Below are 15,672 nucleotides of genomic sequence, written 5' to 3' on the forward strand. Positions count from 1 at the left end.
GATCAAAAGCTGTTCAAATGCTAGGATGGTTCAAGTTATTTTTGAGAAATGAGAATAATAACAGTAATATCTTATTTTGTAGATGAAATGAGGAAATGTATACAAAATGTTTAGCCATGCATCCAGCACATATGAAGTTCCTCAACAAATGTTAGCTAGTTTTGTTACTACTGAAGTTACATTACTGTTTTTGGGGACCCTAGATAATCTAATTTGATATATAAAACTTTGATAGGTAACCAATGCATATTTAAACCATCTCATACTAGGTACATTTTAAAAATATATAGAATTCATGAGTCTGGCAGATTGTCTTTTCCAAAGATGGCCACAACAAAATCTACAGTGCTCTTCTGGATATGATCTTGCCACACCCCCATCGAGAAGAAGGGTCTAATCCCCACCCCCACCCACCTTGAATCTGGTCTGGAGTTAGTGACTTGCCTGTACCCAATAAAACGTGACAGACAAGTTACCACGTGACTTCTGAGGCTCCCTCAGAAGCTTTGGGCTTCAGCCTTGGTCTCCTGGAATGCTGCTGCTCAGGACGGACCGTCCCCGGTGGTGCTCTCTCTCAGACCCAGCTGCCATACCTGTCCTTGGACCACTAGGGCCCATCCATCTGCCATCCCAGCCAAGCTCCAGAGCATGAGAGAGGAAGTCATCTCTGCAGTGGGTCCTCCAGCTGCCTGGTCAGCCCAACTAAGATTTCAGACACCTAGCAGAGAGCCACCCGCTCTTCTTCTTAGTTTCCCCACCCCAGAGTCCATGGATATAATAAATTGATTGTTGTTTTACATCACTGGGGTTTTGCAGGGGGTGGAGGGGGGGTGGGGGAAGAGGAGTAATAAATAACTAGAGCAATGAATTAGCTCTTTGTTGTTATATGCTTTCAATTTGAACCCACAAATTATAGCCCCATTCTGAACCTGCCATCTGCAGAGAGATGTCTCAGCCATTGGGCAGACCAATCTGACCTGCTCTGGGGGAAACAACATTAAAAGTCATTGAGGGGACAACATATTTTGCAGTCACCTTCTCTTGTGAGAAATGCAGTAAAAAGAAAATGACACCAGACACTAGAGCCATTACACACCACACACTGCTATGGAGGACTTGCAATGTGTCTAGTCCAAACTGAGATGTGCTATAGGTGTAACATACACACAGGATTTCAAAAAGAGTATATTTAAAAAAAAAATAAGATACCATCCATTTTTATATTAGTTACATGTTGAAATAATTATATTTTGGATAGACTGGGTTAAATAAATTACTAAAATTAACTTCACCTATTTCTTGTTATTGTCTTTAAGATGGCTACTATGAAATTTTAAATTATATAAACGTATATATATCCCTCACATCATATTCCTAGCTTTATAAACCATCTTGGTTTCAGGATGTTAAGACAGTGGAGAAGGAAGATAAAATTGTCTCTTACTCTAGATAGACAAGGGCTTGTTTATATTATTTGTCTGGAATTTGTGTCAATGATCCTAATAGGTTGGTCAGACTCTAAATTATTAATTTGGCCAGGCTTATTGAGCCATAGGCCAGGCAGACAGAAATAAAGTAACACTTATAGGACATTTTAAAACATCATAAAAATGGAAAGGAATATTTTCACCATACCTGAACAAAATAGCAAATACCCACAGCCCACACTTCTGAATGTATTTCTAACATCTAAGACTATAATTGCTGAGGCAAAATAAAGAGAGAAAAGTTGAGCGATTCTCCTACAAATATAATCAAAGAAATGAATTGGCTTATATAGCTCCCAACAGCTGCATTTCTTTTTCTAATTTCTGCTGATTTTCCAAGTTCCAGCAGCGTAAATATTCAGAACAGTAAAACAATGCTCAACTCCAAGGGGGCGATGAGAACATTAAAGCTTGGATATCTCAGCAGTTTGAAAAGTGTGGTTCAAGGACCCCCAGGTCCCCAAGGCCCTTTGGGAGGGGGTGCTCAGAATATTAAAACTATTTTCCCAATTACACAAAGATGCTATTATCTTTTTTTACTCTTATTCTCCCCCAAGTGTACAGCAGAGTTTTTAAGAGACCACAAAGCAAGTGATACCACAACAGACTGAACACAGAAGTGGACGTATGAATCCAGCTATCTTCTAATAAGACAACTATTGAAAATATGGAAAACAATGCCACTCTTCTAATTCATCTATTTCGTTTTGGAAAATATAGTTATTTTTCATAAAGGAATGTGTCATTTATATTAAGGGCTTATTTTTGTTATTTGGGAGTAAAATACATAAATATTTTAAAATCCTTTCCATTTTGGCTCAGGTCATGATCTCAGGGTCATGAGATGGAGCACGGTGTTAGGCTCTGCACTGGGCACAGAGTGTGCTTGGGATTGTCTCTCTCCCTCTGCCCCACCCATCCCTCATGCACGCTCTCTCTCTCTCAAAAATAAAATAAAATAAAATTCTTTCGATTTTAATTTCTAACATGGTAAATATCAATGGATAGAAACTATATCAATAGAAGCTTTGATGTCCTCAATAATCTTAGAGAGTGTAAAGATATCCCGAGACCAAAAGTTTGAGAACCAGTGGTGTATACATATCAGCTTTAAACTAGACACCTGTGGGGTGCCTGGGTGGCTCAGTTGGTTGGGCGGCTGCCTTCGGCTCAGGTCATGATCCTGGAGTCCTGGGATCGAGTCCCGCATCAGGCTCCCTGCTCGGCGGGGAGTCTGCTTCTCCCTCTGACCCTCCCCCCTCTCATGTGCTCTCTCTCTCTCACTCTCTCTCTCAAATAAATAAATAAAATCTTTAAAAACAAACAAACAAACAAATAAATAAATAAATAAAATAAAATAGACACCTGTGGTAAAGTGGTTTTCCACAACTTAAAATTAACTGAAAACCAAGACATTTACAAATCCTTTTGATATTTTATGTTGTAATAAAGATGGGCCCTATTGCATTCCAGTCCCTTAGCTGGCAATGCTCTCTATAATATGCATTTTTCCCCACAGCCAATCACATGATGGCTAACTTTCCTGTGCCCAGGGATATACCCGGGGTTATAAGCAAACTTTTGGTGAGTAGCTATAACTCTATCACCTTTTTGGTCATTCAGGAAGGCATCTGAGGGATCTTGTTATAAGAATGGCCTTGGTTCTCTTCAATTTATTTTGTTAAATTACTTACAAACATAGCTACCTCGTTAATAGTAACAAAGTACCTGCAATTCAGCTCATGATTAACAACTACTATTACATACATACTCATTAGACACAGACCACATTTTCAGTTATCTCAAATTCAGGTTAAAATGACCACCCTTCATCATTAAACACCTTTTAGAGACTATATCTTTACAAAATTTGTACACCTGACATTTGTTATAACAAATGGTTATTTTTATATAGATATTTTAAACCCATTTTAAATGGCATAGATGAGAAAAATTTTCATGACTTAAGTGCAGTTAAGTATTTCTAATACTTGACCCATTTTACCATATTCCTTCAAATAAAAAAAAATAAGATTCAGTACTTACATGTCCACCTTCTTCACCAGGATGACCAGGTAATCCATCAGCACCTGGCTTTCCCTAAGGAAAAAAGAAATCAAAAGAAAGAACTTGGATTCTAAATTACTTTCTTAAATCTACATGAAATAAAAATTGTTATTAGTGGTGGCTCAGTCCATTAAACGTCTAACTCTTGATTTCAGTTCAGGTCATGATCTCACCATCATGAGACTGAGCCCCACATCGGGCTCTGCACTCAGTAAAGCTTGAGATTCTCTCTCTCTCTCCCTCTGCCCCTCCCCACTTGTGCTCTCTCCCTAAAAATAATAATAGTAATAATAAATTTAAAATTTTTTTAATTGTTACTAATAGATACCTTTGTCTCACTGAGTTGACATTTTATTGAGAATCAACTAAATGTTGAGCACAATGTATAGGGACATGTAGAAACAAATATTTTTGGCCTGTCTTAAAAGAAAGCTTGAATGTTTGTCTTAATAGTTGGCATGTCAACCTGTTTTTATTTTTCCAAAATATCGTTTTAAGCCATTTTATTCTGAAAATCCAAACCAAAACTAGTTTCTAATTAAATGTTTTAAGGAACACTGCTCCTCTTAAAGAGATCTTTGACCTTGTTTTTCAAAATGTCGGTAAGCAAAGGTGTTACTGTCCATGCTACTTATGAGAAATGGTTGTTTATTTCTGTATGACTCAGCTGTTTAGTCTATTCTAATCTCTCTCTCTTTCTCTTTTTTACTTCTTCTTAGATAACTAAACTCACAAACCATTTCCTCTCAGGGAAGTTTGGCTTGCCATTTATAGCCAGATATGTTTATTTAATTTAAAAATGGTCAATAAGATATGGGAGCCATATACTCTTTGGGATCAACAAAGACATGAACATCAATACAACCAACCACTGAATTCTTACAGACATAAAGAACAGAGAAGTCAATTATTCAAAACAGTTCCATCTTTGGCCTTTGAGGCAAAGTCCTTGAGTTGCAAAAAAAACATGTCAAGAGGTTCCCAAGCTTGATTTCCTGATTCTCCAGTCTAATACTTAAGAACAACGCAAGGGGGAAAAAAAGCTAGTGCTAAGGCATAACCTCAATTTTTCTCACAAAGTCATTATATACTTTATACTGTTCTAAATCAAGATTGATCTGCAAAGTCAGGAAGAGCTCATCCCAAAAACCTCACAGAAAGCCTTACAAAGAGAGAATGGGAAAAGATGGGAAAGCCAATGGGTTTGATTCAACCTTACATGAGGATTTGTGATGATCCCACTCATAAAGCTGTAGTTCATGTGTGAAGGACACCTCATGTCCCACATAACTGAGGACCATTTTTAATGAGATTTATTCTCCCTTAAAAGTGGGACCTGGTAATTTTGCTATTGCTTCACCATGGAGTTAATAGAGAGATGCAAAGTGACCACTCGTGAGTCAGCGATTGTATCTTACCTCAGAGTTTAATGCTATAGAATAGAATGTCAGCTTGGAGGGGAAGAGGCAGTGACCATTGTAAAAAAAAAAAAAAGCAGCTGGTGCATAAGGGAATATTTTGTAGACAAGTGAAAACCTCTGTGCGGTGATTGAGTATGTGAAATTTGTCTGTGAAATTATTTGTCAAATAAATGTAAGGAGACAGCATAATATAGTAGACAGAACGTGAGCCTTGGAGTCAGGTAGACCCAGGGGCTTAAGTCACAAAATGCCTCTTTGTACCTGTGCAACTTTGGGAAAGTAATGCTCCCTCTCTAAGCCTCTATTGCAACCCATAAAGTAGCATTGGCCTCAAAGGTTTGTTAGAGGGTAGAATTAGCAAAGGTGTGTTAAAGACAGAACACGGGGCTTGGTATATAGTGGGTGCTGAAAGACCATTTCTCTCCCAGCACCATGCATGTCCAACAAATTCTCACCTTGCTCCCAGGGTTTCCACCATCACCCTGGTACCCATCTTCTCCAAAACACTTTATATATACATTGCAGCATCTTCTTTCCACAATTGTGTCCTGAAAAGCAGAACTCATGTAACGTGATTTTTTTCATGTGTTAACCTGTGTCACATTACACACTAAAGAGACAAAATTCCCTCTGGGTTTTTAAAATTACTAGAAGGAATAGACCTGGTGAAGGATGGTGTTAAAAAGAAAAAAATACTTACAAGTTGCTTCAGTAAGATGCTTGGGAGGGATTGCAGTGTGATGCTCAGAGGTTGATTATATATGAATCCTCTGCCAAATTCTAGCTCCTGGAGCTCTTCTAATTTATGCGCACCTTCCAGGTCAATAAAGAGGAGCCCAGAGAGTCCTTCAAAATACCAGCCAGTGGGAGATTTACTTGCATGTCTTTTGAATGCTCTTTGTCCTGCCCCTAGATATTCATGCATCATCCCACCCTTCCTATGTCCTTCTTGTCTCAAACTGCATTTCTGACCAATGAAAGGAAAGCAGAAGTGACGTGTCACTCTCTAAGAGAAATTTTCTGAGCACTGCATAATTTGCCCCATTTCCTGTCCCCTGCCACAGGAACAGACCCTCTTTCAGCCTAGGTCCTTAAGTGATGAGGATGAGACACAAATGAATGGTCATAAGGCATAAGATAAATGTATTCTTGCTAGTTTGAGCCACTGGGATTTGAAGCATGAGCCCATCTTACTGATGAAGGCACTAAAAAATCATGTGGATTTGCCCACAAAACAGAGAACAAATGGACAAGGACACTTTTCAAAGTGGCTAGAAGTCACCGTTCAAAGAACTTCAAAATAAATATTTGTTAATATTTTGAACAGGAAATTCACACACACACATCCATACATACATCAGCTTTTTGCCATTTTAAACAAGCTACTTAACAATCTTGTGGTTAGAAGTTGTTTACATGTTCTTAGTTATTCCTTAAAATACATTTCTAGAAATGGAATGCTGATCTAGCACGTAGGCAAAGTTTGCTGTCTTTTGTCAAATACTTCAAATTCCCTTCCGGAAGATTCCCAACATTTTAAACTTCCTATGTGGTAAATCCAGTTGGGAGCAAGTTATCACAGCAAATATTCCAGCACATTGTTAACCAATGGAAAGCATCATCTTAAGAGGACTATACTGAACATACTCTACGGAGAAGGGAGAAGGGTGCAGGGAGCTTGAGTTGCTGCTTATTCATCTTGAGTTTGCCTTAGAGCTTTTATATGATACAAAATGTGAACAGAAGAGCAAGGGCACACAGCTGTACAAGGGCACTGCCCAGCCGAGGGAGCTGGGGGGCCCTGAAACCCAGCCAGCACACTACTCTTCAAGCCAGGTGCCCCGGCACAGGGTTGCATACACCCAGAGCATTGGCATCTTGTTCTAATTTCACAAAGATGCCACCTAGACTAGTAGCAGCCCTTGGCGGATGAAGAAAGAGGAAGATTGGTGAGCATCGGAGGAAGGAAGGGCCGTGGAAAAAGCGAAGCCCAACTTGTATATATATTGCGGCATCTGTATCAAGCAGTACCCAACGTGAGGGTGATTCCAGAGTTTAGAAAAAAGAGACGTATGGACCCCTTGGTAGCCTGCAAGAGCAAATGGCACCCATTCATCATGAAGTAGGAGTTGCACATTCAACCCTCAAAAGCAGATGCCAGGCTGGTAACTGGTCAGTCCTGTCTCAGTCGGAGTGACCCTTGGTCAGGGTCAGGGATAGGGGACCCTGGGTTCTCTCAGCCCTGATTGATACAAAGCATCAGCCTTGTGGGCACTGAACTCCAACCACCTGGGTTAGTCTGTGGAAGGCTTAATGGAATCCAGTGCCATCTGGAAATCTGAAAGAGGATCTCGGTCTCTGTGGGAAGAACAGCCCACCCAGGGAAACTACGAGCCCTTACCTTTGCTGCGGAGAAGCTCAGATGTTATCTTCAGTCTCTGGAAATTATCATCCAGTCCATCCGTAAACACTAAAAGGACCTGTTGTTTATGAGAGAGAGGAGGGTGGAGGGGAACAAGGATGGAGGGGAGGAAGGGGAGAGGGGAAAGTTAATGCTGGAAGTTGCACATTTTGTAACAACGCAAGGATAAGCTTAGCTTTTCTGGTTGTATCCAGCCTTTCACCCTGTTTCGTTTCACCTATTTATTTATTTGTTACTTTATTACACATTCACTTTTACTTCAACATCCCCAAGGCCCCCTGCCAAAAAAAGAATTTGAACCAGCTTAATGTGTTCCTTTAAAAATACCTTCCAAAAATGGTCTTACAATACTCACCTTTATCAATGCAAAAATACCAAAATTTTAATGCATTTTAATAATTAAAATGTGTCACCTTTACTCACAGAAAATTTTAATTTAAAAGTGAATTCTATATTTTAAGAAATAAATCCACTGGATGCATGATTGAAGGAAAAACTAAATGTAACTTGCAAAGTTTGGGGATGACATTGCCTAATAAACATCACATAAGATCTTTTCATTTCTGTAGGCTTTAGTGCATATGTAGTTCTTGGGCACCAGGAAGGGAGGACCACTAATAAGCCATTAGCTAGTTACTAAAGAGAGTTCAAAGTGCTGACTGGAAAAATAATGGGCCCTACCCTACATGACAATCAGTGATCATAAGGAGCTAATATCTTCCAAGTTGTCTTTGGAATGAATTTGCACCATGGAAGAATCTGGATCTCTAAACTGTGAGCAACGTGAGGGCAGGGATTTATCCTTTTATCTCTACTGGCATTATTTAGCCCAGAACCTCTAGGGCTTAGTAAATATCTGTTGATGGAATGAAAACATATCCCTTGCTGGTCTTTACTGAGTAAAATTATGGTTTTCCTCTATGCAGAATCTCCAGTGAAGAACAGTTTATTGGCCTCCGTTACAAAGGCTTTAGCCATCCCACCCTGGCAACTGGCGCCATATCATGGGTTCTCAACATTTATTACCTTCACTTTAGCAGAAGACAGATGGATAGCATGATCTCCCAGGGACTGCAAAAAATCCGCATCCATATAGTTGCTCGTGGCAGTCTGATGAATTAAGAATGTCTGAACAATATCATCACTATACTTTTTAAAGCCTGAGTCAAAGATAAGCTGGCCATCTGAGCCAGGGACCAAGTAGCGGAACATCAGGTTGAGGCCACCGGCAGCACTACAGCTGATGTTGGAAAGCAAGGCCAACTGTTGCATCACCTCTGGCAGTAACCCTTGAAGTTTCTGCTGAGCTTGCCTTGTGGAAGTGGAAATATCAACTCCTACAGACAAATCTATGTCGCATCCTTTGAAGGTGGAAGAGAAGAAAATCAAATTAGTCATTTATAGATGCATGACCGAGCCCAGAGGACATCAGCCAACCCTGAAAGAAGAATCTCCAGCCAATCCACAGAAATGGAAGCTAAACAATGGCAGTGTTTGTTTAATTTGGTGGATAGCAAAGCTAACTGATACAACGTATAGTGTTTCATACCTCTGTTCCTCTGTAGAGCCTATTCCCTCTACCTGAAGTGTCCTTTCCCCTCTCCTCCATCCCAATCTGGTTAACCCATACATGTCCTTCAAGTTGCAGTTTCAGGGAACCAGCCCCCTCCCTAAAGCCCTCTCTGACTCATGTCCCCAGGTCCTCAAGTTGACTTATTAAATGCCCCTGTATGTCCATGCTACTTTACTTGAACTTCTCTCCCACTAAACAAAGATTCCTTCGTAGTAGGGATTACAACATCTTACTTTCCCAATACCTAACACAGATAGATGCTCATTAAATGTTTAATAAATGAATAAAGAAGGGAATATAAATGAGCCCTGAGTCTCTTTCAGCACATGCTGTACTATTTCCTTCTTCCCCAAAAGTTTCTTTCCTTATTCACCACCTCTGCATATACCTTATTTCAAGGGAGCATATTACAAAAGATCAAGACTGACAACCACTCCCAATTTTCTGCTTCTTCTACCTGAAAATTATTAAGCCCTCCTGGAAGAGTGTTGTGAGAATTTGAAAGCCCACTGATCTTTCACGCTATAACGACCCACTCACTGGTGAATAATAAGACCACGCACAAAATTCCGATGGGGAGGCAAAAGTTGGTCACAAATGCACCTGAATTAGAATCCGGACAAATGACTTAAAATGTAACTTAACAGTCCTAAAAGGGCCACTATTATTTACTTCTGGACAACAAGCATAACTCGCAATTGTCCAGGGCAAGGCAAGACATGTGGACATTTTCTCCTTAGACCAGCACACACTGGAGTATTTGGCTCAGAATCAATAAACACAAAACTGCAGATTTTAGGGAACAAATTCGAAGAAAGTAAATAAATACTGGACCTTTTACCAGTGAAAATGGTCATATACTATGTCTTAAAGTTTCTCAGGGATCTGGGATCCAGGGCTGAGCCATAAGTTTTCCATCCCCTAAATAATATACTCTCTGCTAGCTGGCAGATATGCTTCCCAAACTGCCAAGACAGAAAATGCCTTCCTCCCCTCCTTTCATATAAAATATCTTGGTTTTGTTTTGACTTTTAAATCTCTAATTGAAATTCACCAAAAGGAGTTTTCACAGATGTAAATCCCATTTCTACATCAGGTCTCATTTCAGAAAAAAAAAAAGGAATTTCCTTTCTGCAATATGGTATATTATTCCAACATTTCTAATTTACATTTTCCCCCAGGGACATTTTCAGCTGGCTTTATGCTGCAAACGCAAGAATATGCAAGCATTTTTTTCCCTGTTAATGTAGAGGGTTGAACCTTGCCAGGTAATCTCTAAGGTCTTTATGATTCAGCTTTATGATCCTAGAATTCTGGAATTAATTAGGCTCCAGCCATTATTGAGGTATGCAGCTAATTTTATCAAAAAGTCAAAAGCCAAAGCTGAAGATGAATGTAAATCCTAGTTTACTATGTGGTACAAAATAATCTGAAAAGAGAAGCTGGAATCCTGTATCTTTTCTCCTGCCTGGAATAATACCCAGGTACATATAAACAAACAAACAAAAATGGACTTTGACTCCTGAAAAATCTGAACTACTTAATGCAGGACAACCCACAATCATGCTTACTTAAAAAATAAATTCACACATCCACTCTTTTTGATTGATTTCTGAATTCACCAAGGACATGGCAAAGTGGTATCCTTTACACAGTATAAACAAAAATATTAATTGAATACTCCAGAAAACTGGCTCCAGCTTTCAACACCAAGCTTCTGGAAAGTTCAAACCCTGGCTCCCATTATTTCCCATCTACGTTTCTTACCTCTTTCTTGCTTTTCATCTGGGAATTAGGTATCATAGTAATAGTATCTGCTTCACATGGGGTTGGTGTAGGAATGTTGGGCTTTATGGGTTTCATTATACACTTCTTTATATGATTTCATACTATACTATGCTTTATTATACTATACTACACTTTACTATGTATTGCTATACCATATTATACCATTGTATGCCATCCTATGACATTCTATACTATATCATACTATATTAAACTGCTCTATACTATACTACCCTTCATTATGCCTTACAATATCATAATGTACTGTCCTATACTACACTACACTATACTACACATTATAGTATACTACCCTCCTACTCAAAGTGTAACTTGAGTACCAGTGGGATCAGCATCACCTGGGAGCTTGTTAGAATTGCAGAATCCCACCCTGAACTACTGAATCAGAATCTGCATTTCAGTAAGAGCTCCAGGTTATTCAAATGCATATTAAAGTGTGAGAGGCCCTCTTATGCTCTACCATGCTAGACCAAAAAGCAATGTAGAACAATATCTAGCACACAGACTCTAGAACCAGATTGCCTCAAGTTTAAATCTCAGCTGTGCTATTTACTTGAGCCAAATAACCTGATTTTGTTGTGCCTTAGTTTCCCCAACTGTGAAACCGTATCTATTTAATAGGGTTATGTGAAGATTAAGTGTTTTAATATGTGGAAACCCTTGGAATAGCCCCTGGCACAAAAAGGGACCATCTAAAGGTTAGCCATTCTGATTCTATTGTGATTGTGCTGGAGAATCTCACTCCCTGTGGGTAAGAGGGAGCGTTGTCCCTGAAGATATTCTCCAGGTCAGTTCCTCACTATAAGGCAAGTCTTGGTGGAAGAGCAGATGCAGACTGTTGAGAGGAATAACACCCCTCTCTGGACTTTACTGTTTAGGATAAAAACTTGAGGAGATAAAATGGGGTTGAGGATGACCTCAGCCATATGAAAGCTCCCTGGCAACAAAGTAGAGAGGCCTCTGTACAAAGCCACATAGAAAAAAAAACTGTGTTCTAGTTCCTAAGAGCACCTATGCACCTGATATCATTCTCTGCTTCTATTTCCCTTCTGGTATGCCCAAATCTTCAGTAAATTGTGTTTACATATTCCAGTCTGGTTCTTCTATCTACACGGAATAAACCTAAGAGTTGTAAGGACTTTCTAGAGACAGGTTCTGAGAAGGTTCAGGCCCCTGGAGTCCAGAGTGGTGACAGCCATGAGAACAGCTGGAAGAATCCCCAGGGGAAGGTGAACCACAGCATCCAGGGTTCAGGCCCTCTCAGGGTAACCCTCCCCTCAGGGTGACCTTCCCTCCCTCCTCCAGCGAGAAGGATCAGTTTTATTTTATTAAGAGAGACAACAGCATCCCTGACACTTACACAATGGGCTCATGGATCAAATAACAAACCCTCTGTCACTCACCTTGCGGAATGCAGACCTTAAGAAGAATTTTATTCTCCAAGTTCTGCAGGGACTCAAAATTCTCTTCATAGTACACTTTCTGAGGGTCATCAGTAATCTGCAAAAGCTGATCATTTTTGGCTTCTCCCACCCCAATGGCAAAAATAATGATATTCCTGTCCCTGAGAGCCTTGGCTGGCATGACTACATCATCCTGGGCAATGCCATCAGTGATCACAATCAAATACTGATGAACATTGGGTCTCCCTCCTCTTGAACTGTCAAAAAAAGGCAGAGTGAAAGTCAGGGCTTTCCCAGTGCGGGTGCCATCATTCATCTGCTGAACATTTGAGATGGCTCTGTGGATGTCCGCCTTTGAGGAATATTGGTTGAGCCTGAATTCTTCCTGAGGAGTTGAGCTGAACTGCAAAAGGCCAATCTGAATTTCATCAGCACTAATATCAGCTTGGTTCACCATCCTCTTCACGAATCCCTTCATCTTTTCAAAGTCTTTTGGGGAGATGGATTCCGAACCGTCTATCAGGAAGATAATATCAGCTTGCCTATTCTTACAGGCTGGGGACAAAAAGGAGAACAGAACATTCACTCAGAGTCTGAAACCAATTAATTATAAGTCCCCAGGAACAGTCCGGGGTGGCATATATACAAACGTGAAAATATTTTTAAAGGGGGTGGAAGAGGAAGTCAATGAGATAAATTTTCTGTGACACAGCTGTATGATAAAGATAGAATCTAACCAGCTTGCTTCATTCCAGGTCATAGTCACTCTGTGTCCAACATTCACTTTTGGACCCCAGTGAGTCCACACTTTGAGAATGAAGCCTATTTAATTAGATTTGATACATACACTTGGAGGGAAAGAGAAACTAAAGAAACAACTCTTACTCTCTGAGGAGCAGATGTCCTGTAGCACATCTTGTTGGATGGCCTTCAAGGAATCAAACTCAGGCGTGAAAAACGTCTTGTCTTTAGCTATCTCCTTGAGCTCCATAACATTAGCATTTTTTATTCCAATAGCATAAATGATGACTCCTTCTCTCCTCAATGCCTCTGCAGGATCAGCCACCGGGTCCTCAGATTTACCGTCAGTGATGATTATGAGATAACAAGGCACACCACTGCGAGTGGTGTTCACAAAGACCTGAGCCATGCTGCTCAAGGCCTGACCAGTCATGGTGCCACCTTTCTTCTGCTGGATGTCATCAATGGCTGCCTTCAGTCCTGACACACTGGAATACTGGTTGAGGATAAATTGAATATCAATTCCATCTGAGTACTGAACGACTCCAAACCGTACTTTGTCAGGCCCAATTTGGAACCTCTTTATCGCCTCATTCATGAACGTCTTCATTTCGAGAAAATCATCGTGGTCGATGCTGCTAGACCCATCGACAAGGAAGTAAATATCGGCCTTCTCAATGTGCACACAGTCTAGGCAATAAGAAGGAGTGACCCATTAGAACGGGGTGTGAGAGAGCACATAGCCAAAGCTATTCATCCTGACCCCATTCATACGCTCTCAGCTCTCATTATTCCCTTGAGAGCCAACAGCTTTCTACTGAAAGCACCTGTGACTCTGCTGAGGGATATTGTTTGACCAGAAGCCTGATCAGCCACACAGCAGGCACGCCGAAATGCCTGGGAGTGAGTTTGGAAGCAGCCACCAACCAACGACTGAGAGGGGAGGAGTGGATACGTACCCAGCTCCCTTGCCCTTTGGGTAGGACAACTCTGAGGTGAACGCTACACAATTTCCCTGAGTCCCCAGCAGAACTGAGCCCCAGATGCCTACAGCAATTACCTGCTCACTAATTCAGCCTCTGTTGGCCGCCTTCCTTTCCTTTCTCAAATCTCCACACCCTTCCTTACCAGTATCCCCAGGGGGCACCTCCCAGATAAATCACTTGCATCCATATCCTTGTCTCATAGTCTGTTTCCCGTGAACCGCATTTCAGACATGAAGTAAATAGTACTTGGCATTTCTCAAATGGGGAAGTTGAGGACAAGCTAAAGAAAAATATCAGGACATGTTTGAAGCTAGGAGTTGTCTGAGTCTCCAATATTCCTGTTTCCCATGCAAGTCAGACTTCTTAAAATATGGGCAAAAGAGTACACTTTCTGAAACTTAATTAATTTAATATAAACCTTTCTGTTTTAAATGAGCCTTACTTAAGTGAATCACTGTGTATTAAGGCTTAGACTCCAAAGAGCAAAATGGCTCTACATATAGATCCTTTCTCAACCACTTAGTATCCAGGCTTGCCCCTTTGCCTATTTCCTAACCTGTCAAATGGCAATCTTAACACTGACTCATTAAGATTATAGTGAGGATAAAACAAGATCACAGAAAAACAGCAGAGCTGAGTATTAAAAATTAATGATTAAGATCACCCATTGTCACATAGCAGAGTCCTAAAAAAAAAAAAAAGACACATAATTTTCTCCTTGCACCTCTCAGAAAATGCGGTCCAGCCTTGTGTTTTTAATCTCTAGACTCCCTTGTCCCAGGGAAGAATCAAGAGGCTTTTCATGTTTCCTGGTTGAAAGGGAAGGAGTCTGAGGCGGCAGATGGGCTCCCTTGGTCAGGCCTTTCAGTTGGGAGGACCTTGGTCTATGTGATACGTAGGACAAACTTATACTTTAAAAAGTATTTATTGTTTATCTGAATAAAGTTCAAATGTAACTGGGCATCCCACATCATATCTGACAATCCTACCCTAGCGGGGCAGGCATTGGAAGGGGGTGTGACTTGGAAGGGTGTGGAAAATTGTTATCCACCTCTCTGGTAGTGTTTGTTAAATGCTTGGAGACTCGAGGGGGAAGTTATAGAAAAAGAAGGCAAAAATTCAGACCTTACCTGAAGCGATCACCCACTGATAACAGGTAGATGGCTGGCCCAAGTCTGAGAAAAAGACCACTGGGCAGGGAGAGGCATCTCTGGAGCCAGCCCCATGCAGCAGTGGTCCAAAGCAACTCCACAGCAGCCCAGGGCCTTTGCATGGTCCAAAGGATCCCAGAGCCCTGCAGAGTGTCTGGCACTACACATTCATGCCAATCTTGGCAGATGGAAATTTGAGGCAGGAGGGAAGAGAGACAGAATAATTTTTACAGCCTGGAGGCTGCTATGCATCCATATCTATTACATACACAAAGTGCTGAGCAGAGTATCTGACACATAGCTGATGAGTAATAAATGGTAGATATTATGATCTAATGGTCATCCAGGACAGATTTCTGGTAAAATTACCCAACTTCCATTTACCTTTAACCACTCTAGATTTTGGACTGATTTTCCTGATTCCAGGTTTCATATTAGCTGCCATGCAGTCTGGGAACGAAATCAACTCTCAGCCCTTTTACTGTCTGTGAATTAGAGGAGAAAAGGAGATTTCTCTCCTTCTTCCCTACAGATTATAGGGAGGGGGTGCACAAGGAAATGAAATTCATATTAATGATTTTGTTTCTCATTCTCAGAAAAGAGAAAGGGACAAAAAAT

At 40.6% G+C, this 15,672-nt stretch overlaps 1 protein-coding gene across 1 annotated transcript in view; it reads right to left on the reverse strand.

Annotated features, from left to right (window-relative positions):
• LOC112820180 (collagen alpha-4(VI) chain-like) overlaps nt 1–15,672 on the reverse strand; it is a 106,871-nt gene that overhangs the window by 57,983 nt on the left and 33,216 nt on the right. The window contains exons 7-13 of the mRNA XM_073900278.1: nt 13,062–13,607; nt 12,177–12,731; nt 8,424–8,758; nt 7,377–7,455; nt 5,676–5,821; nt 5,431–5,523; nt 3,534–3,587 (exon numbers count right to left, since the gene is read on the reverse strand). Coding sequence (XP_073756379.1) covers nt 3,534–3,587; nt 5,431–5,523; nt 5,676–5,821; nt 7,377–7,455; nt 8,424–8,758; nt 12,177–12,731; nt 13,062–13,607 — 1,808 coding nt within the window. The remainder of the gene's footprint in view (nt 1–3,533; nt 3,588–5,430; nt 5,524–5,675; nt 5,822–7,376; nt 7,456–8,423; nt 8,759–12,176; nt 12,732–13,061; nt 13,608–15,672) is intronic.

Source organism: Callorhinus ursinus, unplaced genomic scaffold, assembly GCF_003265705.2.
Source record: "Callorhinus ursinus isolate GAN/ISIS: 27379988/994484 unplaced genomic scaffold, GSC_fseal_2.0 scaffold1, whole genome shotgun sequence".
In the NCBI taxonomy this organism is placed as follows: domain Eukaryota; kingdom Metazoa; phylum Chordata; class Mammalia; order Carnivora; family Otariidae; genus Callorhinus; species Callorhinus ursinus.